Source organism: Sus scrofa, chromosome 2 (genome assembly GCF_054392235.1).
Source record: "Sus scrofa isolate SSC_HxYL_T2T_F1_AM1 chromosome 2, Sscrofa_HxYL_maternal_Yorkshire_Landrace_v2.0, whole genome shotgun sequence".
Lineage (NCBI taxonomy): Eukaryota > Metazoa > Chordata > Mammalia > Artiodactyla > Suidae > Sus > Sus scrofa.
In genome coordinates this window covers 129,276,653-129,302,362 of record NC_139384.1, presented here as the reverse complement: position 1 = coordinate 129,302,362, position 25,710 = coordinate 129,276,653, and the positions used below count along the sequence as shown (strand labels likewise).

Below are 25,710 nucleotides of genomic sequence, written 5' to 3'. Positions count from 1 at the left end.
CAGAGCACTTCTTTCACATCTTGCTGCATTATTTTAAAATAGGCAGAGGAGGGGGCTTTTGTTTACCATATTTAAGAAATGAACTAGACTGGCATGTAGCCAGTACTAGTCAGTATAGTTTAGGCCACTGACTAACACTGCATGATACTTATACCGAGCACTTGAGTTAATGTCAGTGTTTGATATCTGGTCACCAAAAGTGATTTATATTTAGTCCTACATATATCATAAATATTATTTGAAAAAGGGGGGGGAAGCCCTCCTGATTTAAGCTGTGGCAAATATAAATTCACTGTCTGAACCTCAAAGTAAAATTAGAAAAATCCTTTGTAATTTATAATATCACATTGTGCTTGAAACAAACTTGACAAAAATGATGTTACTTTAAGACTGAAGGTCAGGAAATGTGTTCTGTAAAATGCTACATAGTAAATATTTTAAGCTTTGCAAACTACATATGGTCTCTGTCACATAAAACCTCCCTCCTCTGCCCCAATTACCTTTAAAAAGGTAAAAACTGTTCTCAGCTTGTGGTCTGTCCAAAAACAATGGGCGTTGGTGCAGGGGTCAAATTTGACTCAAGGACCATAGTTTATGAAGCACTGCTTTAGACAGTTCAGCACCCTGGAAAGAATATTTTCATTTCCTTAATCCACACTGATATATGTCCCTTACAAAAACTGATCAATAAGAAGGACCAATTAAGACAAAGACTAAACCAGATAAGATCTCTAATAAAAAAGGAGAACTGGATAAAGTGCTATGAAAAAAAATTTCATTTATTTTTCAGAGAGCCTGCATGGACTCCTTTGGTGCAGTGCTCATATGAGCATATGAGAAAAAGAATCCTGGTGGTTTAAAACTCATGAGGTTGGTTGGTTGTTTTTCCCACATGGCTGTAGTCAGGATTTTTGGAAGTTCTTTAGACCATGGGGAGCAGCCTTTGCTGGGTGCATTTTTCAGAGGAGCAGTGCTAGGTTTTCTATTACTGTTAAGGATGTTTTCAGGAAGTACTCTTGACATTCAATACACTGCAGTTGAGTGGTAGAGGAGACAAAAGCAGTGAGTGATCTTAGAACATGGGGAGTTTCAGGGAAGGAGAAATGGAACGCTGCCTCAGGGGTGCTCACTTCTGTCCTGATGTTTCCCTGCACCGTGGAGCTCTCACTAACGTCGCTTTAGGGTAGGGTTCCATTTGCCCTCCCTTTGCAAACCCTAGTCAGTGACTAGAGCCACACAGATGCTGAGAGCCCATAAAGCAACACTCAACATAAAAGACCAAGAAACCTTGTCAGAAGTCTGTGTGCTCCAGCCAAGTAAATGAAAATACTTGCAGGCTGAACACTGAGAAGGCTTTCAAGCAGTGCTGTACCATGCCTGTCACGTTTCTGTGAGCGCTTCTGCCTGTGGGTCCAGCATATAATGAAGGTTTCAGATTTCTAAGACCAATGTGCCTGCGGTCTTCAAAAGTTCAGCAAGTGCTATTTTTTGCCCTTGCTTCAAAGAAATTTTAAATTAACACAGAGCTCCTCATTAACCTTTGTTAACTTACTAAATGGTAAAATTCTAACTACTCGCCAACAAACTGGTTTTTGGAAGATGATAAAGACCTACGAATTTTTTTCCACACAACACACATCATTCCCATTTTTTCATATTCTTCCTAACGACCCTTGTAGGGTTAAACTTTAACACACGAAGTCACTCCTGTCGTGTTACTAATCAGCTTTCTATTGTTCTGACTGATGGGTACACATTTGTGTACAAACATTTACCTTCCAAGTCCTCATGGAGCGATTGTAGTGATATTACCTTGACCTGACAGAATCAGATGACTTGTGCAGTGTTCCGTGACCAAGGTACCAAAGGCTCTGCTCTGTGGGGCTCAAGATGGTACCAGATATAGTCCTTATCCCTGAGGGGTTGAATTCAGGTGGGGAGTTGAGCCCATTTGTGCAGAGAGAATACCGCAGACACTCAAAGAATATCTTTCAACTAGAGATGACACATCTCCTAATCGCACCGGGATCATATAAAAGTTTTGAGCGTATTGTGCCAGTGACAAAAGACCACAAGTGCCTTCCTGTTTCTTCTTCCAGACCACATCAAAGCTGCCTGTCATGGCATCTCCAGTCCCCTTTACCATTCAAGATAAAAGCCCCATCCAACCCATCTGCTCCCTCTTGATAAAGGCCAGTGACCTTACTAGCGTTGAGAGAACAGGGATCCAGATGATACAGGAGGTGAATGGTGAATGAAAAGAGGGAAAAAAAGCCATTAATATTTCAAAAATGGAGAAGCCTTAAACAAAATACAAAACCTGACAGAGAGACATCCCACTTCGCACTCACACCCCGATCTTCTCAAAACCTATTAAAACAAACAAAAAGCCTTAATAACTACTAGAAAGCACCACAGGCAGACTACCATAATAGCAGTAGTAAATCTAAGAATAATTATCCTTTTCTAAGCATAAAGCAAGCCAGAAATTCTAAGGGCTGGCTACCACTAGACCAGATTAAAATTTATGACCAAAGCCGATCTTTCTGTACTGGATGCTTCATTTTGTAACATCTTCTGGGACAAAAGCTTAAAGTTACATCAAAATAATAACAGGTGGAGATTCAGGATAATTCTCCATAGACACCTAGCCGAGTCCCAGGTTTGTTCAAACACTCTAATGTGCCCAATCATATGAAATATTGAGAACCATTTCTTTAAATTAAATAAGTTGGGGAGTTACCATTGTGGCTCAGCAGTAAATGAACTTGACTAGTATCTGTGAGGTTGTGGGTTCGATCCCTGGACTTACTCAGTAGGTTAAGGATCCAGTGTTGCCATGAGCTGTGGTGTAGGTCACAGACCTCACTCAGTGTCTTGGATCCAAAGTTGCTGTGGCTGTACAGTCGTGTAGGCCAGCAGCTGCAGCTCTGATTCGACCGCTAGCCTGGAAACTTCCATATGCCACAGGTACAGCCCTAAAAACAACAACAAAATTTGGAGTTCCCATGGGAGGTGAGGGAGGTAAGGTAGCTCAGTGGGTTAAGGAAACGGTATTGTCTCTGTGAGGATGTAGGTTCGATCCCTGGCCTTGCTCAGTAGGTTAAGGATCTGGCATTGGTCTCAGATGCAGCTCAGATCCGGCGTGGCTGTGGCTGTGGCTGTGATGCAGGCCAGCAGCTATGCAGTTCCAATATGACCTCTAGCCCATGAACTTCCATATGCTGCAGGAGCAGCCACTAAAAAAAAAGAAGAAAAAAAAGAAAGTTACTCCATTTAAGTTTTCACTATGACCACTGGCAAAAGATATTTTCTGTCAATCCAACTCAATCTGAAATACTTTGTGCCTTACACTGTGGCTTTCATATTTATAGGCCATCATTCTTACATGCAGCCTCATAAGAAGTTCTAAAGCCACAACATTAGATATCGCAGTTTACAAAAAAATTTTTAAATTGTATTCTTTCCTGTTAGGATATTAAATACAATTCAATAAACTAACAGACCATTTTATGTAACATATAAAGCCTTTAGAACACTACATTTATGAGATGAGACCCAAAAACAAAGATATTACACACTAGTCACTCAAAACTCTTCTGCCCCTGAGCCACTGTGGAATACCAGAGTGTCGAATATCAATTGCCATGTCCTTGTGATTTGTTCTATGATCACCTGTCACTGTGATACAAAGCACACTCCAAAGAATAGTCAAACAAGGGTCATCCGGTCAGGCAGCCAAGGGCTAGAGCATTACTCTTCTGAAGTTATGACTATGGACTGTCATAAAATCTACCAAGGTCACACAAAGAAGAGAGGGAGATTGATTTTTAACAATCTTTAGCTACATCCCTAAAACAGGGTCAGACATGTTGCAAATGTTTGCCCATGGTCATCAAGAGAGCTGTGAATCAATTAAAACAAATTATTGCCTCAACTAGGGTGAGAGTGTAGACTCTTAAATACCTTCATGGGAGACAAGTCAGGAACATCTTCATCCTAAGTGTAAAAATGACAGAGAGTCTCTGGACTTAATTTTTTCAGAGCTACTACAACTGTCAAAGCAATGCAAAGACTAGAAAGGTATTTTTTAAGTTGAGCTGAAAAAAACAATCTCCCTTGCTTCTTCCTCTCTTTCCTGTTACTAGAAAATAATGGTTACTAGAAATGCAAGACTTCAGGGTAGGGGTAGGAAAAGGGCAGGAAGGAGAAGCAGACACAGCCTCAAACTTAACAAGAGAGTCAGATCTCTTCAAAGAGCTCACAACCCCCTGGGTATGTGTAGAGGGATTTCTTCTTGCATGGCTTTGGGAAGCAAGGCAAGACTGATCAAGAGAAAGGCAAGTATGCCTGGCTTCAACAGGTTCAAAAACACAAGAATGAAAATGAAAAGAAAAGCCACAGAAATCGTATATCTGACAAAGAACAGGTAATCAGAAAATAGGAAGAACCCACACTACTTCAAAAGACAAATGACCCAATTTAAAAATGGGCAAACAATTTCAACAGACGTTTTGGCAAAGAAGACATACAAATAGCTAGTGGTCACATAAAAAGATGGTCAGCATCATTAGTCATTAGAAAACTGAAAATTACAACCACCATTAAGATACCACTTTACACGCACTAGAATGGTTATAAGATTATACAAATAATTCTTTACCACGTGTATATGGTAAAGAATGTATATCCCTATCTGTCTATTTATCTATCTTTCTATCATCTATCTCTGACTGACAATGTTGTCAAGGATGGGGTGAAGCTAGAACCCTCATACATTGCTTATCGCTGGTGGGAATGTACAATGATGTGGCCACTCCTAGATGTCTATCTAAGAAAAACAAAAACATACATTCACACAGAGACTTCCATATAAAAGGTCATAGGAACCCTATTCATAAAAGTCCCAAATAGGCACCCTTCTAAATGTGCATCAATTGGTGAATGTATGAACAAACTGTGGCTTATCCTTATAGCAGAACACTATTTATCAATAAAAAGGAACAAGCTACGATACCTTGTACAACATAGATGAGCACCAAAACCTTTAAGCTAAGTATAAGCCAGATGCAAAAAAGCTACATACTGTCTGATTCCTTTTCTATGATACATTTATTACTGTCTCTCTCCTGTCATCTGAGGAGAGAGACAGTAATAGGGATCGCCTGAGACTGGAGGGATCAGGGACTTAATATAAACGGGAGGGAGGGATTTGGGGAAGGTGAAGCAACTGTTTTAAAACTTGATAGTTGCACAGCTCTAAACAAGTACTACTGAATTATGCAATTAAAATAAGTATGTAAATTATAACTCAAAAAAACTGTTAAAAAAGAAACCCCCAAGAATGACAAGAATCCTCTTTTCACACTCTAGCCAAAAATTACGGTAGAACTCCATGTGAAGTTTGTTTTCTGTTTTTATTATTATTATTATTATTCCTTTATTTCTTCACCCAATATTTATTGAAAAATGACTATGGACTCAAAATGGCTTTGACTTTGCCATCATGTTATGTTTAAATATCTGATGGCTGGGCCTTTTCCAATATCCCTAGGAATTTGGCAGTGATCAGACTATTTATTCATCCATGGGATTCTGAATCGAGGACAAAACAGGCCTGGAACTGGCAGAGCAAGAGTTCAAGAATTGACCGTCCCTTCCATGGGACCTCAGGAAGCATCAATGGAGCACATTCTGCTCGACCGGGTTGGCAAGAGGGGGGATACGGTTCATCCAGTTCTTCTCAAGGGAGTCAAACCAAGCCTCACAATTCTAAAACCCACCTCATTCCCTAACTGAATTCTCAGAACACTAAGCAAGCCCATCAACACGTACTGAAGCTAGCACAGTTCATTGCATATAAAGACACATTTTTTGTCTTAAATCTCTTTGGTTATTTTAGTGCTATTTTGCAAGATAGTAACATTAAAAATAAAGGACATAAACTTTAAAAAGAAAAAGACAAAGAAAATTCTGCAGGCAAGTATGGAACACTTACATTTTCATCAATCAAACCCCATGTCTAAAAAATATGAGAATTTTCTTAAAGACGAAATAGAATGTCATGACACCTACATTGAGCCTTTATGTTCTTTCCTTTTATCTGGCATGATGGAGATTCTGAAGCTGAAGAGAAGAAGGATGCTGCCCAGGACTATATACAAACACCCTGTGCAATGTACTATATGTATGACCCCAGGGGGTTTCCAAAGTGCAAAGATATTCAGGCCCATAATGCATAAAATCTGGACATCAACATGGATGTCAGGATAGAAGGACTGTGACTAGGAGATCAGTGAGGTTGCATTTCTGAGCTGTTTGGCTTCTTGTTTTTTTCTGCTTGAACATAATCAACTGCTGGTATTTTCAAACAGCACTCAAACCAGGATCTCAAAGCATCTTGTCACCAAATATTAATCCTTACTATCATCTCAGGAGGTAGACCAAAGAAAAAAATCCTATCTACATAAGAATGAAGAGAAAAAGTGAGCTTGAGAGAGTTTTGGCTTTTTTTCCCTAAGACTTTAATGACCAATTTATTTGGCAGACGTTATACTGAGCATTGATGCTTTGCAAGGCACAGATGCACGATGAATGCTTTCAAACTGCCGATTTTTATAATTTGAAAGGGCCCATTTTAAAGTTGTGACTCATTTATGAGCCTGAAAATGCTATATCCGTATGTATGAATCAGACCCTGGAAGTATAAGTTTACAAAGTATTACATTACCATCAACCACAAATTACAAACCCATTGATGAAATGCTTAGAGTTTACTTAGCAACAGCTGAAACTTGAAGTGGTAAGAAATAATCTAATTATCCAGGAAACTGTAATAAATCAAGGTGCCAGCAGGATGTTTCCCCAGCACTGCAATGTGTAGTTTGCGACTACTTTTACAACTATTGAAGAAACGGGATCACAAGTAACTAATGGGTTTCAAAGTTAACTCAACAGGAAACGAGGCATCACTAGGGGTCAGGGCTCGAAAACGGGAAGGCCTCTGAGTGAGTCTCCTAAAAATGTAAAACGAAATCATAGATGGCAAATCTAGAAAACAAGCCAGTGTTCCAAAAATGTAGTTTCTCATTTTTTCACTTCTCTTCATGGGATCCTACATAAATAATAAAAAATAAATAAATAGAACAAATGAGACTTTCAGATCCCATCCACCTCTTCTCCTTGAAAAACTGGCTTATGTATGCACACACACTCACACACACTAAAGCAAACAAAAACATTTTTTTGAAACAAGACACTTGAAAATTTGAACCCAGGTTATTTAAGCATTCTAAATGGATTATCACATACTGAAACTTAAAGTTCAATTTTACATAAAATTGTCCTCTCTATAAAAGTCATCAATGAAAATGATCTTAGAGTAACAGGTTCACACCTAATGACAAAAAGGTAACCACCAAAATGGTGAATTAATTTCCTAGACATAAACAACAACAACCATTCTGTATTTGGTTTTAGGGGTTCTCAGGAATAAGAGTACTTATTTTACCCTAGTATGTACAAAATTGAGGTGATATTCAGGGCCCCTATTCAAGAGAAAGTGGAAGCCCAATTCATCTACGAACTGGCACTAAAAGGATGAAAATCTGTTTAGTTTCTCTTTTTTTTTGTCTTTTTGCTGTTTCGTGGGCCACTCTCACGGCATATGGAGGTTCCCAGGCTGGGGTCGAATCGGAACTGTAGCCGCCAGCCTACGCCAGAGCCACAGCAATGCGGGATCCAAGCCGCGTCTGCAACCTACACCACAGCTCACAGCAACGCCGGATCATTAACCCACTGAGCAAGGGCAGGAATCAAACCTGCAACCTCATGGTTCCCAGTCAGATTCGTTAACCACTGCACCACGATGGGAACTCCAGTTTCTTTCTTCTTCTTCGTTTTTTTTTAATCCTTATTATTTATTGCTTTATAACTAAGCAAAACTTAGTGACTAAAACAGCAGACATTTATAATGTCACAAGTTCTGTGCATCAGGAATGGAGTAGCTTTCCTGGGTGGTTCTGGGTCAGGGTCTTTCATAAGACTACAGTCTTTTCAAGGCTGTAGGAAGGATCTGCTTCTGAGGTCACTCATGTGGTTGTTGACAGGTCCCAAATGATCTGTTTCTTCTTTTTTTATTTTTTTAAGTTTATATGATTTTTTATGTTTTCCATTACAGTTGATTTATAGTGTTCTGTCAATTTCTACTGTATAGCAAAGAGACCCAATCATACACATATATTTATATATATATATTCTTTTTCTTACATTATCCTCCATCATGTTCCATCACGAGTGACTAGATACACTAGATACACTAGATACAGTTCCTTGTACTATACAGCAGGATCTCATTGCTTATCCACTCCAAATGCAATAGTTTGCACTTTTTAACCCCAAACTCCCAGTCCCTCCCACTCCCCCTCCTTGGCAACCACAAATCTATTCTCCAAGTCCATGAGTTTCTTTTACATGGAAAGGTTCATTTGTGCCATATATTAGATTCAGATATGTAATATCATATGGTATTTGTCTTTCTCTTTACGACTTACTTCACTTAGTATGAGAGTCTCTAGTTGCATCTATGTTGTTGCAAATGACATTATTTTGATCTTTTTTATGGCTGAGTAGGATTCCATTGTGTATATATATCACATTGTCTTAATCCATTCATCAGTTGATGGACATTTAGGTTGTTTCCATGTCTTGACTATTGTGGATATCGCTGCAATGAACATTCGGGTGCATGTATCTTTTTCAGTGAAAATTTTATCTGGATATGTGCCTAAGAGTTCTATTTTTACTTTTTTGAGGCACCTCCATACTCTTTTCCACAGTGGTTGCAAAATAAGATATTCTCATCCTATAAGGGCTTTCCTAAGCAACTCTTTCATAATACTGATGTCTGAAGACAACCAATCCTTGGGTTAAAAATAGCTATTTTATATGAAATGTATGTTGTACAAGGTTTTATTGTGGGACATGATTTGACTGTGATATTCTACAATATTTTATGGAATAATAAAGCAAGTTTCATCTGCATTTCAGAAATCACCTTCCAGGCGCCTAACAAATGTGACTATTAGTGACAGTGCTAAAAAAATACAGTCTAAATTAATTAAAGGAAGAAATTAAACAGTTTTAAGACACTGGATAGTAGATTCTAAACACAATTGAAATTCTATTCCTTAGGTTGTCTTGGATAATTCAAAAAATAAATATTGGAAGTTCTTTTGGCTCAGTGGTAATAAGCCCTACTGGTATCCATGAGGGCATGGGCTCAATCCCTGGCCTCACTCAATGGGTTAAGGATCTGGCATTGTCATAACCCATGGTGTAGGTCACAGATGTGGCTCAGATCCCATATTGCTGTGGCCGTGGCATATGCTTATAGCTGTAGCTCCAATTTGACCCTAGCCTGGGAACTTCCATATGCCATGGGTGTGGCCCTAAAAGGCAAAAAAAAGTATATATATATTTTTAAAAACTAAATCAATAAATATCAAATTTATTTTCATCTGTTTTTCAGTAATGGAAAGAATTTATTCTTGATTCATCTAAAATGCAGTTTAGATTATTGGAAGCAATTGAAAATAAATTTCATTGTTTGCTTCTCTGGTTTTCCCACTTAGAAAAAAAAAAAGCAAACCATTCTTGTGTCATTTTTAGAAAAACTTATCTAACTAAAGCTTGTTAGTTAATGCATACTTAAATACTCTTAGAGATAAAACAATGAGATGAGTAAAAACTTGGGTACTAATGTCTTATCTAAAGGAATCTGTTCCAGTGACAGAAACAGTGCCTAGCATCTCTATTTTATCACAGGTTTCTACATCTACTTTTCTGCTTGGTAACATTGCCACCAAAGTTCCCAGCCTGCTTCTCTTTCCCCTTTCTTCCTTGCCATCCCAAAGTTGGCCCCTCTCCCACATTATAAAACTTGTGGCAAAAAGAATAAGACTACATTGAAAAGAACTGTTTTGGTTTTTTTTTTGTTTGTTTGTTTGTTTGTTTGTTTAATTCCCAAACTGGACATTCTGCAACTTCAGTATTGACATAGCACTATGTTGGCCAAACGAATGTTCTTTTCCCCTCTTGGGTATTCTCAATACACATTTATATATTAAATGCTCTGAGGACTTTTATGGTAAAAAAGAAAAGTAAAACACTTTTCTTTGCAGAACATAGCCCTGGCACATGGTATCCAGTCCTACCCCTTGCAAAACAGCTATAATCTTCCTCAGAAACAGTGTCCAGTGAAATATGCTTTGGGTTGAACACTCATCTATACTATCTTTACAAAGCTAGGGAAGCCTCAAAAGGTTTAATTCAGGACTGGATAATTCCCAATTTTCAGAACCCTAAGATCTGAGATTTAGACTTTGAAGATATAAATGTTCTTGAGGTTTCTCCTGAACAGCACCAGGCCACATGTCCCAGGCTGCTTCAACAGAGAGTGTTCTTTGCAAGCTTGATGTGCACCTCAATGTAAGGCCAGACCAAAACCAGAGGCAGAAGGGATATTGTGGTCTGGTCTGGGGCAACCTTCTCCTGACAAATGGAGACCACAGAAATAATGCCAGATATTGCCATTCCATTTCTTCTAAAGAGGAGGGGAGGGGGAGGAGAGGAGATGAAAGGAGGGGAGAGGGGAGGAGAGGGGAAGAAAGGAGGGGAAGGGAGGAGAGGAGAGGAGAGGGGAGGAAAGGGGGCAAGGGGAGGAGAGAAGAGGAGAGGGGAGGAGAGGAAAGGAGGCTGGGAGGAGAGGAGTGAAGGGGGGAGGAAAGGAGAGAAGGGGAGGAGAGGAGGGGAGAGGAAAGGAGAGAAGGGGAGGAGAGGAGGGGAGAGGAAAGAAGGGGAGGAGAAGGAGGAGAGAAGAGGGGAGGGGAGGAAAGGAGGGGAGGGGAGGAAAGGAGGGGAGGAGAGGAGAGGAGGGGGAGAGGAGAGAAGAGAAGGGGGAGGAGAGGAGAGAAGGGGGAGGAAAGGAGAGAAGGGGGAGGAAAGGAGAGAAGGGGAGGAGAGGAGGGGGGAGGGGAAGGGAGGAGGGGAGAGGTGAGGGGAGGTGGGGAAGAGAGGAGTGTGGAGGAGAGGAGGGGGAAGGAAAGGAGGGGGGAGGGGAGGAGAAGGAGGAGAGAAGAGGAGAGGAAAGAGGAAGGAAGAGAAAGGTAGAGAGGAAGGAGGGAAGGAAGGAAAGATGAAGGGAAAGGAAGGAAGGGAGAGAAAGGGGAAAGAAGGGATAGAGGGAGGAAGGAAGAAAGCAAGAGACAGAAAAAACAAAAAATGAAAAGAGTTCTTTGTACTTATAGGTGAAATCAGAGGTACATGATCTACCAGGGAATGTAATACCATCAGGAATAGATACCTCCTACAGGATGCCCTCCTCATTAGTAGAGAACCTTCTCCAGAAACCTCTAGATAGGCTGTGCCCTGCAGGAGATGAATAGGTTTGCAAAACAAACTGCTCCAAAAAGCCATCTGCGCCCCGCCCCCAACTTCTCTCCCTCAAGAGCTCTCTCCTGTAAAAAATATTCTTAGAGGTATATTCTCATTAACTAAGGAGAGAATTTCTATCAGGTGTGAATCCCCTTTATATGGAAGGAATGTTTGGATGAACCAAAGATGGACCTAGCAGAGCTCATCCAAATACAAATTCCAACCAAAACATAGGAGAGTTGTGTGTTCTATTTAAGCACTGCAAACTTTACAAAAGGAAGGAAGGGAGGGAGGAAGGAAGAGAAGGAGGGAGGGAGAGAGGGAAGGCAGGCCAGAAAGTAAACATTTAAGGAATGTAAGATGCAAGCTATCTCACATTCAAAATTAACTTTGTAGAAAACAAAGCAAACATTTTTTAAAATACTTGTATCTGACAAGTCACAGTCCACAGGGTTTGTGTACCAAAACGAGAAATTTAATGAAAACCAAAATGTGGAAAATCTTCCACTTGCACAATGCTGGTTAATGAGTTTCTTTTATTTTACACATGTGCACAATTACAAAATGTTACTTGTGGAAAAGAAAAGCTGATTAATCCATTTCGTTTGCAATGAAGAATCCAAGGCCAAAAGAAGCAAGCTGGTTAGTCTCAGGTCACTCAGCCCCTAAACTGCACAACTGGAACTAGACCCCAGTGTCCCAATCCTAAGTGTGGGCTCTCTCTGTTCCTACACTATGGATTCATTCCCTTCAGGTAACTACTGGCTACTGACTTTCATTTTAAATATGAAACAGGTAATTTTCATTTTCTCAGGCCTCTTTATGGGAAAACAGAGATGGTCTGTCATCTAACAATCTCAGCCTATTAAAAATCACATATACTGAAGTTCCCATTGTGGCTCAGTGGATTAAGAACTCAATTAGCGGAGTTCCCTTTGTGGTTCAACACAAACAATCCTGACTAGTCCATGAGGATGTGAGTTTGATCCCTGACCCTGCTCCATGGGTTAAGGATCCAGTGTTGCTGCAAACTGTGGCAAAGGTTGCAAATGTGGCTCAGATCCTGTGTTGCTGTGGTTGTGGTGCTACAGCAGCAGCTCTGATTCAACCCCAGCCTGGGAACTTTCATATGCTGCATGTGTGGCCATTAAAAAAAAGAAAGAAAGAAAAAGAAAAGAAAAAGAAAACAAACACCACAAATACTTTGGGTTGCAAAAAAGATTTGGCCCAGCTTACCTCAGGCTTTACAATGGGTTAAAACAGCTAAGATGAGCCATTTTCAAAAGAAAGTAAAATGATGTACATGATTTTAAAGAATTTGTGTGTGTGTGTGTGTGTGTGTGTATTTTCAGGGCCACACCCACGGCATATGGAGGTTCCCAGGCTAGGGACTGAACCCGCATCCTCATGGATGCTAGTTGGGTTCATTAACCACTGAACCAGGACCGAAACTCCTGATCTTGAGGCCATGTTATTTCACTGGCCCTTGGGAAGCAGATGCACTGTGGACCACCCACAGGGACACGTGTGTTGTTCAGTTATGCTTTTATCCCCACCCATGTTGTTATGTCTAACTTTTAATGAAGAGTCATCGTCATAAACTAAACAGGTATAACAACTAAGATTTTCCATATTTATTCTTCAAACTTTATAGGTACAGCTGCTCCAGAAAATATCACAAGCCTCTAAATACCATGCTTGCTCAGAAACAAAGCATTACCATAAGGAGTCTACCTTTCTTTAAAAAGGAAAACCTTTAATCCCTCAAATTCCATATTTATGTAGAGGAGTTCTAAAAAAGATTCAGATGCATAATATTAAAAACCGATCCCTACAGAATTGCTCCTAAAAGCATGTGGACTCAACAAACATGCCGGCCTCAGCTCCCTTCTAAGACCCCCCTTAAAATGACTAGAAAACAATCCTTCCAGAAAAGCCTAAACCCAAAAGGACAAGAAGAATGGGTGACAAGACAGCAATGGAGGCTAGAAAGCCAACCGACAAGCGATAAATGACTTACCTGACTTGAGAAGGGAGATCTCTGGACCAGCAGGTGAAAAACCAGGAAGCAACTATACCCACCCTGAGAACCAGCAACCTTGCCCCCTACCCCCGCTCCACATGCACACACACACACACACACACAAACACACACACCCCAAAGACACCAGTACCTCCATGACAGGAGGTAAACACAGAGCTTTCCATGGGAAGACAGGGTGAAAAACTGCATAAAGCCAGTAGACACCTAGATTCCCTCTTTTGCTCTGGGTAATAACTGGTTATGCCTTTTGCCAACCTGGCAGAAGTCTGGAAATGTAGCATCTGGAGAGGTAAAACACAAGCTCTGGGGACTGACTGCAGGGCATCCAGTGCTGGAGGCAGCAGGTCTACTCCACTGTGACAAGGAAGAGGAATAAATGTTCACATATTAATTGCTAAGACCTCTTCTTTGACCCATCTTTCCATTTCCAGAGTACTGCCATCCAGGCACACACTTTCATGGCAGGACCATAAAAAAAAAAAAAAGAAAAGAAAAGACTTCCCAGGAGCCAGTTAGATTGTTCAGAGAGAAATAAAATTGTGTGAAGACACTGAAATCACTGTTCCATACCCCCACCCAAATCGCTCTGTAGTGAAGCCCACGGTTGACAAGTTCTAGATTTGTATAGAAAGCCTCCAATCAGGTTTTTAGTGCCTCGATCTTAAGTATGAGCAGACAATCAAGGAAAGCTAAACACTTAAGGAAAGCTTCTAAAACAGATGGAAGCAAACAGCGACAACAATGACAACAACAGCAACAAAACAGAAAAATCAATCTCTGGGGAAACAAAAAATATACGAAGAGAAAAAATTTCAAAAATTATCATTAACATCTCTAGAGATATAAACAGTACATCCATGAAAAAAGCCACGAGGTTATTTTTTAATGGGTATTTGGGGATCAAATATGAGACCCTGGAAATTAATACACAGTAAAGAATAAATAAAACTCCAAAAGAAAGGGTGTGAAAGATAAAACTGAGCTTACCGTCCATACGTGGAACAAAAACAGAGATGGAAAACAATACAGAAAGAAAAAAGAAAAAGTATTAGAGGAGGGCCAATATCCATACAACAATAAAAAAAGAGGAACAAAAACCATTAAATAATACAAGAACATTTCCAAGAACTGAAGGAGATTAATTCCATGATTACACAAGTCCACTGGATTAAAAGAGAAACCAGAACATACCGTGGTGCAATTTTAGATCATTGATCCTAAAAGCTTCCAGGAAAAAAAAAAAATTAAAAAATGAGAATAGCATCAGACTGCTGGACCCCAGATGGCAGAGGAAAATGAAGCCTTCAATATTCTGAGAGAAAGTGACTTTCCATCTAGAGTTTTCTATCTGGTACAGTCATCAATGAAGCAAGAGAGAAGAAGGAAGACTGGCATACCTGCAAGGTCTCAAAGAACCTCTCTCACCCACTACCTTCTTTTAGAAGCTACTAGAAAATGGATTTTGCCAAAATGAGGACATAAATGAAGAAAGACGAAGAAATGAAGTTCAAGAAAAAGGGCGCTCAACATACAAACAAGGCAAAGGAAATCCCCAAATGATGGACAAGCAGTTTAGAGAGTCTCAAGAAGTTCAAGGTGAAATTGTTAGATTTCCCCAATATACATAAAGCTAGTAAAAGGGTATTTACATGGTGTGCGAGAATTTAGAGATGATGTAGTGGTAAGTACAGAGAAAACGAAGCAAATAAAACTAGGCCATTATTAACTCCAGAGAAAATACAAAGATGTGCAGAAGAGGCAGAATGATAATATACTATATAGTTCAACTATAAGTAGAGTTCATATAATCATAATAATGTCAATATGGAATATAGATTATTGGTGTTTACATAACTTACTAGGAAGATGAAAATTACTCTTTTGGAGGGGAGAGTTGTGAAGAGGTGTGCATGTGCAAGTGAAAGAAAACAAAGCCCCAACTTCCCTAAAAACCTAGAGGAATCTAGATGCAGCAATATAAGCAATACCATGTAGAAATATGGAAAGCAATTATCAAAGAAATGGGTAATTGAATTGAAGGCGATTACTTCTGGAAAGCAGAATGCCAGAGGGGTGTTCGAGGTTTACTACTTTTGCAACAGTTTGCACACAGATATTCTTCTTTGTTAGCATGTATGTACAAATCTTTAACTTTTAAACTAGGTTTAAAAACACACAGTTAATACAAACACCAACATCCTAATATTTAATAGTCAGGGGGAGGGAGTGAGATGGACTGGGAATCTGGGGTTAAAAGATGCAAGCTGGAGTTCCCATCATGGCGCAGCGGTTAACGAATCCGACTAGGAACCATGAGGTTATGGGTTCAGTCCCTGCCCTCGCTCAGTAGGTTAACGATCCGGCGCTGCCGTGAGCTGTGGTGTAGGTCGCAGACGCGGCTCGGCTCCCGCGTTGCTGTGGCTCTGGCGTAGGCTGGCAGCTACAGCTCCGATTCGACCCCTAGCCTGGGAACCTCCATATGCCACGGGAGCGGCCCAAGAAATAGCAAAAAGACAAAAAACAAAACAAACAAACAAACAAAAAAAAGATGCAAGCTATTGCCTTTGGAATAGATAAGCAATGAGATCTTGCTGTATAGCACTGGGAACCATATCTAGTCACTTACGATGGAGCATGATGGAGGATAATGTGAAAAAAAGAATGTATATATGTATGTGTGACTGGGTCACTTTGCTGTGCAATAGAAAACTGACAAAACACCGTAAAACAACTAGAATGGAAAAAATAAACATCATTTTAAAAAAACAGTTCTATAAATATCTACATCATTCGTATGTGTCTATTGCGAATTTCAACTGGAATTTTCTTCACCAAGGTCACAAGAGTTTTCCCCCCTCATTATGACAGAGTTCCTCCCATTTATGCAACAAATCTATTTTTGTTTGTTTGTTAAATGGCAAGGGTCATATCACTGATGTTCTAACTGATTAACTAAGACTCACAGAACAGCTCCTGAGTTCTGAGGCTGTATATAGCTCTATACCCAGAGTTCTTCAGACAATAAAACAAATACACGTGGCTCCTTTTCACAGCTGTTGAAAGTTCAATAAAACCAAATATATACCTATAAGCTCCTTATTATCAACCATGTGATCCCTATTATAAATAGGCACTATTGTCAACAAACCACTGTGAGGTATTCCCTAAAAGTTTAGACATCTTGCATCACCACTTTTTGCTGGATTTCTGTCTCAAGCAACACACTAACTGAAGAGGCATCAAAATGATTCAGCATTACCATTAAACAAATATTTCTCACGAAAGTCGCCTACATGACTTATAGGTCTCCAAGTTTTGACATGGATTATAAAGGCAATCCTCTAGTGAAAACTGATCAAATTAGAAAGGAAAACACATGGCCATCAAGACACTGCTGTGTGCAAAAAATCTTAAGGACAATTTTGTCTCATTTAAAAGAAGCCCACCTGGAGAACCCCAGATTTTCTAGAGTAAGTCTCTACATGCTTCTGGTCTAAAATGCGTTCTTTCTCCCACTTTCAAGGACACCACATGGCAAATGACGTTCTCAGGAAAAGAAACAAACTTACCTTTCACAAGCTCGGACTGTCCATGCGGCAATTATCCATAATGAGATACTAAAAACCAAGAGTACAGTTCCTGGGCATATAGTCATTAAAGTCTTCATAACAAAACGCGTATTGAAGTTTATCTTATTAAGTGCTCCAATGCTTCTAGAGGAGGCATCAGTGAAAAGTTTGCTATGTAAAAGCATGACTCTGGCAATCAGATAGAGTCTTAAGAACATTGGTATAGATAAAATAATATCCACATCAGCGGTGGTGGTGGATGGGGCATAGGAGAAGGCAAGCCGGGCCGTCCATGTGAACGTATAATTCCCAGGTATGGGATGAATAGCACACACCAGTATTTCCAAGCAGATGAAGAAAATACGCTCATAAGTCATGGCTATTCTCCAGTCATCTGCTCCATTGTCCACCATGAACAACTGAAAAAATAAAGTAGAAAATCAGCTTCAGTATGGCATGAATGGTCCACAAGTGTTAGCGCAGATTTTTAAAATACATAACAGGTGACTTTTAGCAATCATGGAGAGCTATAGGTCATACCTTCTAAATGCCAGCCAGGTACACTATTTTTAGAAAATGGTTTTGGCACAAAAGGAGAACTTTATTTTGTAAAAATTAAAATTAACAACTTGCTCTACAGGAGCTGAAGCTACTTTGCAGTCCATGCCCCTGGACAGTCATGTAAGTAACATCATTTTAAAATAAAGGGCTTGGGCCTGTCAGTAACATACCTCCCCCTTAGATGAAGTCAGAAGGACTTGCCTTATAACAAGTTGCTCTCCTCGTTAAGGGTCTGGATCTAAACCTTGACCAATTCTATCCATAATCTCAGTGAAATCTACTTAAAATGCCTCTGAGATCAGTTATTCCCTATAATGCAACAGTACATGAGCATTCTTACAGGAAATCCTATTCTGTCTTCAGAGAGAAAATCACCAGGGACCAGAGACAGATGTGGCAAAAACATTTCTTCTAGCTTCTTCTTTACTGCTCTTTTTTTTTAAATGTTGTCTCTTCTGCTTTTCCTTAGCCCTTGGACTATTAATTTCTTCTCTCTCTCTCTCTTTTTTTTTTTTTGGCTGTACTCATGGCAGGTGAAAGTTCCTGGGCCAGAGATTGAACCTGAGCCACAGTAGTGACAACAAGGCACAGCAGTGACAATGCTGAGTCCTTAGGTGCTAGGGCACTAGGGAACTCTACTAATTTTTTTTTTCTTTTTTAAGACTGCACCTGTGGCATATGAAAGTTCCCGGGCTAGGGATTGAATTAGAGCTGCAGCTGGGGGCCTATGCCACAACCACAGCAATGCTGGATCTGCACTGCATCTGCGACCTATGCTGAAGCTTGGAGCAATGATGGATCCTTAAGCCACGGGGTGAGGCCAGTGATCGAACCCATATCCTCAATGGACACTATAGTGGATTCTTAACATGTCGAGCCACAAAGTGAACTCATACTAATTTGTTTTAATCTTTCCTTTTTAAATAAAGATTCCTCTTTCATTCCTCATTCCACAATGAAAGAAAACAAAAAGAAAAAGGAAAAAGAAAGAAAGGAAGGAAGAAAAACAGTAAAAGGAACGGAAAAGAATGTTTCCTGTCTTCCCTGGCTGTTCAGTAAACAAGTCCACAAGCAACCAGAGGCATCTGGAAACGTGTGGTGACATTTCTGACTGCCGCAGTGACTTGTGAAGGCTACTGGCATTTAGAGCCAGGAAGCCAGTGTTGCCAAGCATGCTGCAATTCTGAGAGTCCCACGCAGAAAAAAAGACCTGTCTGCCCAGAATGCTGACAGTGCCCCCCCCACAGAGAAAGATGACAAATTCCCTGCCTTTGGGGAAGTAGCCAAATTACGTAGAAAGCCTGAGATAAAAGCAACCCAAGTGAGAACGGTGTGTTCTCAGGTAAGTGAGTCGCAAAGAAAGTTGGCTGAGCAGATCTCCACTACGCCTGGGTGCTTTGATCTCTGCTCCTCCAGAGTCAGGGAAGTCATTTGCCCACTACTCAGATGCTTACAAATGCTCATTCTAGGTTAATTATCCTGCAGGTCACAGCTACCTCCCAAGCAATTATTCAAGCATTCAATGCTGCTTTGCAAAGACAGGATCTGAGGACAAAAATCATGACTTCTTTCTTGTAACCTCAAAAAGTTGGTGAACTGGCAGAATCTTTCTCAAACATAAGGAAATTTTTAACAAATTAAGTTATGGCAACATAATGACTTTAGCTATGTCTTTTATCATAACTTTGTTCATCCAGAGACCACTCAGTGATAAATAAATGCTAATAAACAGTACAAATTATATTTTCTAACTTTTTTTTTCCTCCAGACCCACAGTATATGGAAGTTTCTGGGCCAGGAACTGAGATCCATCCAAGCCATAGCTGTGACCTACACTGCAAGTGCAGCAAAGCCAGGTCCTTAAGCCACTGTCCCGGGCCAGGCATCAAACCCATGCCTCTACAGAGACCCAAGCTGCTGCAGTTGGATTCTTAACCTACTGTGCCATAGCAGGAGCTCCTCTACTTTCCAATAAAGAAAATGGTCATAAATAATGCCACCAAGTTGGCTATAGAAATATTCTTGTTCAGTTCGCCACTTGCAACATCACTTTGATATAAAGAATTTCAATAATAATAAAGATGTACAAAAGACTGTCTAGATACAATGACGGAAGTCTTCTAAACTTTATGCCAATGAGTATTCGATGGGTACTGTAGAACTCTATAGGAATATGACCTCCAAATCTCTTAAGGTGTTTCTATCCAAAGGAACATATTCCTCTAACTAGGTACCTTGAAAGGCTCCATACCTTCCAGAAATGTAATCAATGTTCTCTTTGGAAACCGCTACAGGGCTGATTACAAGTCACATGAGAAAAACAGTATTGTTATTTAAATCTACATTTGCATGTCTACTGAAAATTGTATTACCTCGTTGATCTACTTTCTTCTCTGAACATGGATCTGAATGACTAGGCAAAAAATTAAATCTACCCCCAAAAGGAGTAAAAGCACCAAGGCCTCTGGAGAATCCAAAGCTGTGCTGCAGATTCTGAGCCCAAGTCCCAGATAGGCTTTGCCCACTCTACTCTGGGCCACAGCTGCACAAATGCAGAGTTAAGTACCTTCCCAGGTAACTGGTCAAGAAATGCTAATTCAGGTGTGTAATTCTGATATACTACTTCCAGTCTCCTACCTTTCCAGGCTAGGCCCTCCTCCCAACACTCACAGAGCACCTGTTCCTCAGACGTCATGCTCTTCTCTCCTCCCAGGTCACTTTCCACTGCTCCCTCTGTTCACTTCCCTGACTAGGCTGGTTTGTCCCTTCCCATCACTTCAATCATTATGTCCTGAGTATTGTCAGTGGCCTTCCCCTCTAACTTCTGGTGTACGTGCACTGATAACTTTCAATCTGGGACCTGAAGGTGGGATGGGGCAACCACACACCTGTGCCTTTAAATTCAGCATCCCTGCCAACAAGCCCCAACCCCTATAACTTCTATTTCAAACAATCATCTTTCTCCTCCAGAGTCACCTTTGTTCCCCTGCCAGCATCCTTTTCCCCCAGTATCAGAAATACCTGTACATTATACTTCAGCCACAAACTCACTGACATCTCATCCTTTCCTACTCATCTCTCTTTTTGTTCAATGCTCACCTTTTAAAAGCAACATGACACCGAAATCCAGTTCTGCTACCTGGACTGCCTACTTCCTGTGCTTCCTCCTTCTCGGTGACTCAACAAGTAAGTTCAAATCTCTACTGTTCACGCAAATTGGAGCAACACAAACAAACAAGAAGAAGCCCCACTGGCTCTGTCTGCCCTAAGTGGTGTTCATTTTCTCACTTTTCTTTCATCCCCCAACACCCTCAGGGGGCCCTTATCCTCATCACTTTGCCAATATAGCTTCTGTTAAGGGTCACTCAAAATACCTTAATTATGAAACTTGATCCTTCCATCTTAATTTGTCTCACTTGATCTGTCTGTTATTAATCACTCCTTCCTTCCTAAAAAAGATCTCTTCTCTTGGCTTGTGTGACACATGGCCTTTTTCATCTGCTGCTCCTCTGAAGAATCCATCTCAGTTTTCTTCAGAAGGCTCCTTCCTCCTCCCCATTTAAGAGCTGCTGCCCTATGGAGGTCCATCTCTGACTTCTTTCATTCTGTACTATCCTGGGTGGTCTCTTCCAGGCCTTCTATCTCCATTACCCAATTCCTTGTACTGGAAGCTATCCTCCATCCTCCGATGACCTTTTTAAAATGTAAGTTATATAATCCCATTGCTGTCAAGATGAAAACTATGCCAAGACCCTCATTCAGAAACCTGTTTTGTGCCCATCTCTTCAACCTCACTGCCTATTACTTTTCTTACACTTCCCTCTGGTTGCAGATTTTTGAACATATTCACAGAATCCTGCTTCTGTGTCCTTGTGCATTCTGTCCTATGGACTGGAAGGTCTTTCCACTGAGCAGCTTGTTCTTCCTTTAAGTCCAGACTCCACGGTCACTAGCTTTAGGAAACGGTCCATGCCGTAGACAAATCTGCAAAACCCTTTCCTTTCTTCCATCATCATCCCTGGATGTGCCCTTACTGACGCTCCCACAGAGGACAATAAGGATTTGTCAGACTGTCACCCTACTTGACTGCGAGGCTCCATGAGGACAGGATCTGCATCTACCTACTAGAGAATAATAAACTCTCGTAAAATGAACTGCCTTGCTATTTCTCAGTTAATATTGACTACCCTAATCACTGGACAGGTCCTAATGCTAATGAAACATGCTCATGGGAGATGAGAATACTAAAGCATAACACAAGTGAAAAACATCTATGACATTTCCCAAATCTGTAGAGAACACACCCCATTAAATGCTAAGTCACTGCTGCAGCATAATTTTGCAGTTCTACAGCAAGCCCAGTAATGTCCCCAGAGAAATTTTCTATCACATAGTTCCTTTTTATTATCAGGGGTTTAATTAACACCTGAAAATACTTTGGTTCTTAGTTTTGTTTTACCATAATACATATTTTAATGGTAAAATTAAAAAAGAAATATTTCCTCTCCACATAATTCTCACCCCTAACGGCTGCTTATCCCTTTGTTTATGCATTTTACTAAGCAGCCAGTGTACTAAGTGTCTCCTATGTGCCAGGCACTGTGCTACATACTAGCCACACAGGAGGATTTAGAGCAGATGGAGAGTCTGCCCCATGAAACTGATTTTCGCAAAGAAAGAAAGACAAAATCAAGAAAGCAGACCTAAGGCAAAATAAAATAATTATGTCTATAGACATTGCTATGAAGGAAACAAACAAGAGATGAAACAGAGAACAAAAATTAGAGGTGACAGCAGATGTGGTCATCAGGGAAGCCACCTCGAGAACTATCATTTCAGGCTATCCTGGACAAAGAGAAAAGCCAGTCATATAAACTGCCAGGAAGAATATTCTAGGCAGAGGAAATAGCACATGTAAAGGCCATGGGCTATAAAAGCTTAGCATTCTTAAGGAAATGAAAGAACACCAGAGTGGCTGAAAATTAACGATCAAGGGGCAGAGTGAGAGATGAGTTTGAAGAGATAAAGAGAGCTTAGGAGCTGGTTGGCCATAGCATCTAGGCTGGATTTCATTCCAAAAACAGCGGGAACTCACTAGAGGCTATTAGGAAGAGGAATGGCATGATGGGACATACAGATTAAAGGGCTCATCCTGCTGCTGGGGCAAAACCAGAGTACACAAGGGAGGATATTAGTTAGGAAGTTCTTTTGCATCTGAATGGTTGTAGTTAGTTTCCCCCTGACCTGGACCAAGCAGGGGTTGCCATGGAAATAGATAGAGTGGATGCACTCGAAATATAGACTGGAGATCTTGCTAGAACTTGCTGATGGGCTGAATGATGGAGTGACAAAAGAAAAGAACCATACAAGACTGAGTTTCTACTCTGCCAAACACAGTAGATGGCTGTGCCACTTTCTGAGTACAATGGGCTGGATGTGAGGAGGGGCAGGTTCTGTTTTGGCCACTGTCATCTGAGTACAGATGCCAGGCAGGCAGCAGGAAATGCAAGTCACTCAGAGGAGAAGTCTGGACTATTGAAGTAAATTTGGAAGGCATCAGTATTTATGAAATCAAAGGAAAAATTAAAGAAAATGAAGAGGGCAGGATATGAGGCCAAGTCCCAAGGAACCCCAAGTGTGGAGGGCAGCTGGAAGGTCAGGCCCATCTGTGAAGTAGGAAGAAAATAAAGTGTTATTTTTAGAGTCAAGGGTGAGGGTTGTCAATTATAAAATGTAAAATAGTATATACCAGATTGAGAGGCATGTTAATGCATTCAACATTCTATACAGAAAATGAAAACATTCCAAACATCACAGTTTTTCGACAAGTGATTCCCTGTCAAGAATTAAATCCAGCTGTGAAAATATTCCCAATACATTCTATGTGATCCATAATTATATGGATAAGTAATCTATTAATGTAATTAATATAATCATATATATTAATACATGATGTTTCAAGCTAACTCATAAGGGAGTTAAAGTAATCAAAATGACAAATATTAAAAAAACCCTCTATTTTCATTTTTCATCTTGATGTTGATAAAAGAAGAAACATTTTAGGGCAAAAGCATGACAGTTTCATCTACTTTAATTCTAGAGCTCTGGTTAACGGTCTTCGCCAGAGTAAGAAACTTATGGGCATAACACAGACTATACCTTCCAAATATATCCCACCACAAGCTTGAACTTTCCAGTGCAAGGGTTTTACATTTGCTCAGATACTCCAAACATAATATACTTCAAGCTCATTGTCCATGATGAACTGGCGGTGAGAGTCATCAGCAGGAAGAGGGTTGGGAGTTCAGTGGGAGAGGCCTGACATGTGATCAGGTCACCTGCTAGTTGGGGACCTCTGCTCAGACAGTTCACAAGAACCAGAGGCTCAGCTGCAGAAGCCTCAGCTGCCCTGACATGTGCTTCTTCTCCTCAATGAAGCTGAAAGCTCTGTGATCTAGGACAGTGTCTTACACATCCTGGGATTCCTTTCTAGTAGAGAATTCACGGCCATGCTCAGCACAAAAGTGGTACTTAAAATACATACTGGATAAAATAATTTTAGACATGTATTTGTTAAGAAAGTAAGTACAGGCAGAATAGCCAGAAAAACTCTGAGAAGGAAGAGTAATAAGGGAGAAGCAGCCACGATAGATTATTAAACAAATTAATAATTAAAACCATGTGGTATTGGCACATAAATTAACTGAGAGGCCCTGGGAGAGGACAGAAAGTCCAAAATAGACCCAATACAATGGGAATCTCACAGTATTAAAAAGGCACATAATCAAATTGGTGGAGAAAACACAGTTTATTAAAAAATCTGGGGAGGACAACTAAATAGTCATCTGAAGGACCATAAAGTTGAATGGATGCCTCATGTCAAATATATAAAACAAAAAAAAAAATTTGAGGTGGATGAAAGATTTAGATGTAAAAATGAAACTACTAACACATTAGAAGAATGAAACTACTAACATATTAGAAGAACTAATGTAAGAATCACTTTGTAAGCTAAGAAGACTTTTTATTTTTTATTTTTACTTATTTTCATTGAAGTGTAGTTGATTTACAATGTTGTATTAACTTTTGACGTATAGCAAAGTGATTCAGTTTTATATATACAAATATTATTTTCATATTTTTTCCATTATGGTAAAGAAGGCCTTTAAACTTTGAAAAAAAAGTCAGAGCCTTCAAAGAAAATACTGATACATTTTTTTGAATTATGTTAAACTTTTGTTTTCTGCACCTTGCCAAAACTATAGTAAAGAGAGTAAAAAAGACAAACACCAAACCATGGGGAAATGTTCACAACTGTTATCACAAGAAACTAATTTTCCTAATCATATAAAAGTTATTCTAAATCCTTTAGAAAGAGATGAGCAGCCTAACAGAAAGATAAACCAAGGATACTAGCAGTAGGTCATGAAAAAAAAAAAATAAAAATGACTCAAATCTATATTTTAAAAAGATGCTCAATTTTAATCATAAGAGGAAAATGTGATACCATGTTTTTGACCCTGTCATGTTGAAGAAGATCTGAAAATTGTATAATATATTATATTAAAGTGTGGGGGAACACAAATTCTTATATATTGTAGGTGGAAGTATAAATTGGTACAACCCCTGGAAGGGGCAATTTATCAGGTCATAAACATACATACTTTTTGAGCACGCAATTCCATTTTCTTAGATGAAATTTGTCCTACTGACATATTTACCTCTGCAAGAGTGTACATGCACGATCATTTGTTAGAGCATTGATTGTGTATTAGCAAAAGACTAGAAATAATACAAATATTCACTATTAGGTAAAGTGGTTAAACAAATTAGAGATGTTCCCAAAATGGAATGACACGCCATTAAAAAAAAAAAAAAAATGTGGAGTTCCCGTCATGGCTCAGCGGTTAATGAATCTGACTAAGAACCATGAGGTTGTAGGTTTGATCCCCGGCCTTGCTCAGTGGGCTAAGGATCTGGTATTGCCGTGAGCTGTGGTGTAAGTTGCAGACATGGCTTGGATGTGGCAATGCTGTGGCTCTGGCGTAGGCTGGTGGCTACAACTCCGATTAGACCCCTAGCCTGGGAATCTCCATGTGCCAC

At 40.0% G+C, this 25,710-nt stretch overlaps 1 protein-coding gene across 47 annotated transcripts in view; it reads right to left on the bottom strand.

Moving 5' to 3' along the window:
- KCNN2 (potassium calcium-activated channel subfamily N member 2) overlaps positions 1–25,710 on the bottom strand; it is a 712,042-nt gene that overhangs the window by 91,305 nt on the left and 595,027 nt on the right. For 42 of the 47 annotated variants that reach the window (XR_014838552.1, XR_014838551.1, XM_085014292.1 and 39 more), the window contains one exon: positions 17,047–17,465. The exons of the other annotated variants lie outside the window; for them this stretch is intronic. Coding sequence is in view for 40 of the 42 variants with exons in the window: in XM_085014292.1 (XP_084870418.1) it covers positions 17,047–17,465 (419 nt within the window). In the remaining 2 variants the exon portion in view is untranslated. The remainder of the gene's footprint in view (positions 1–17,046; positions 17,466–25,710) is intronic. 47 annotated transcript variants of the gene reach the window in all.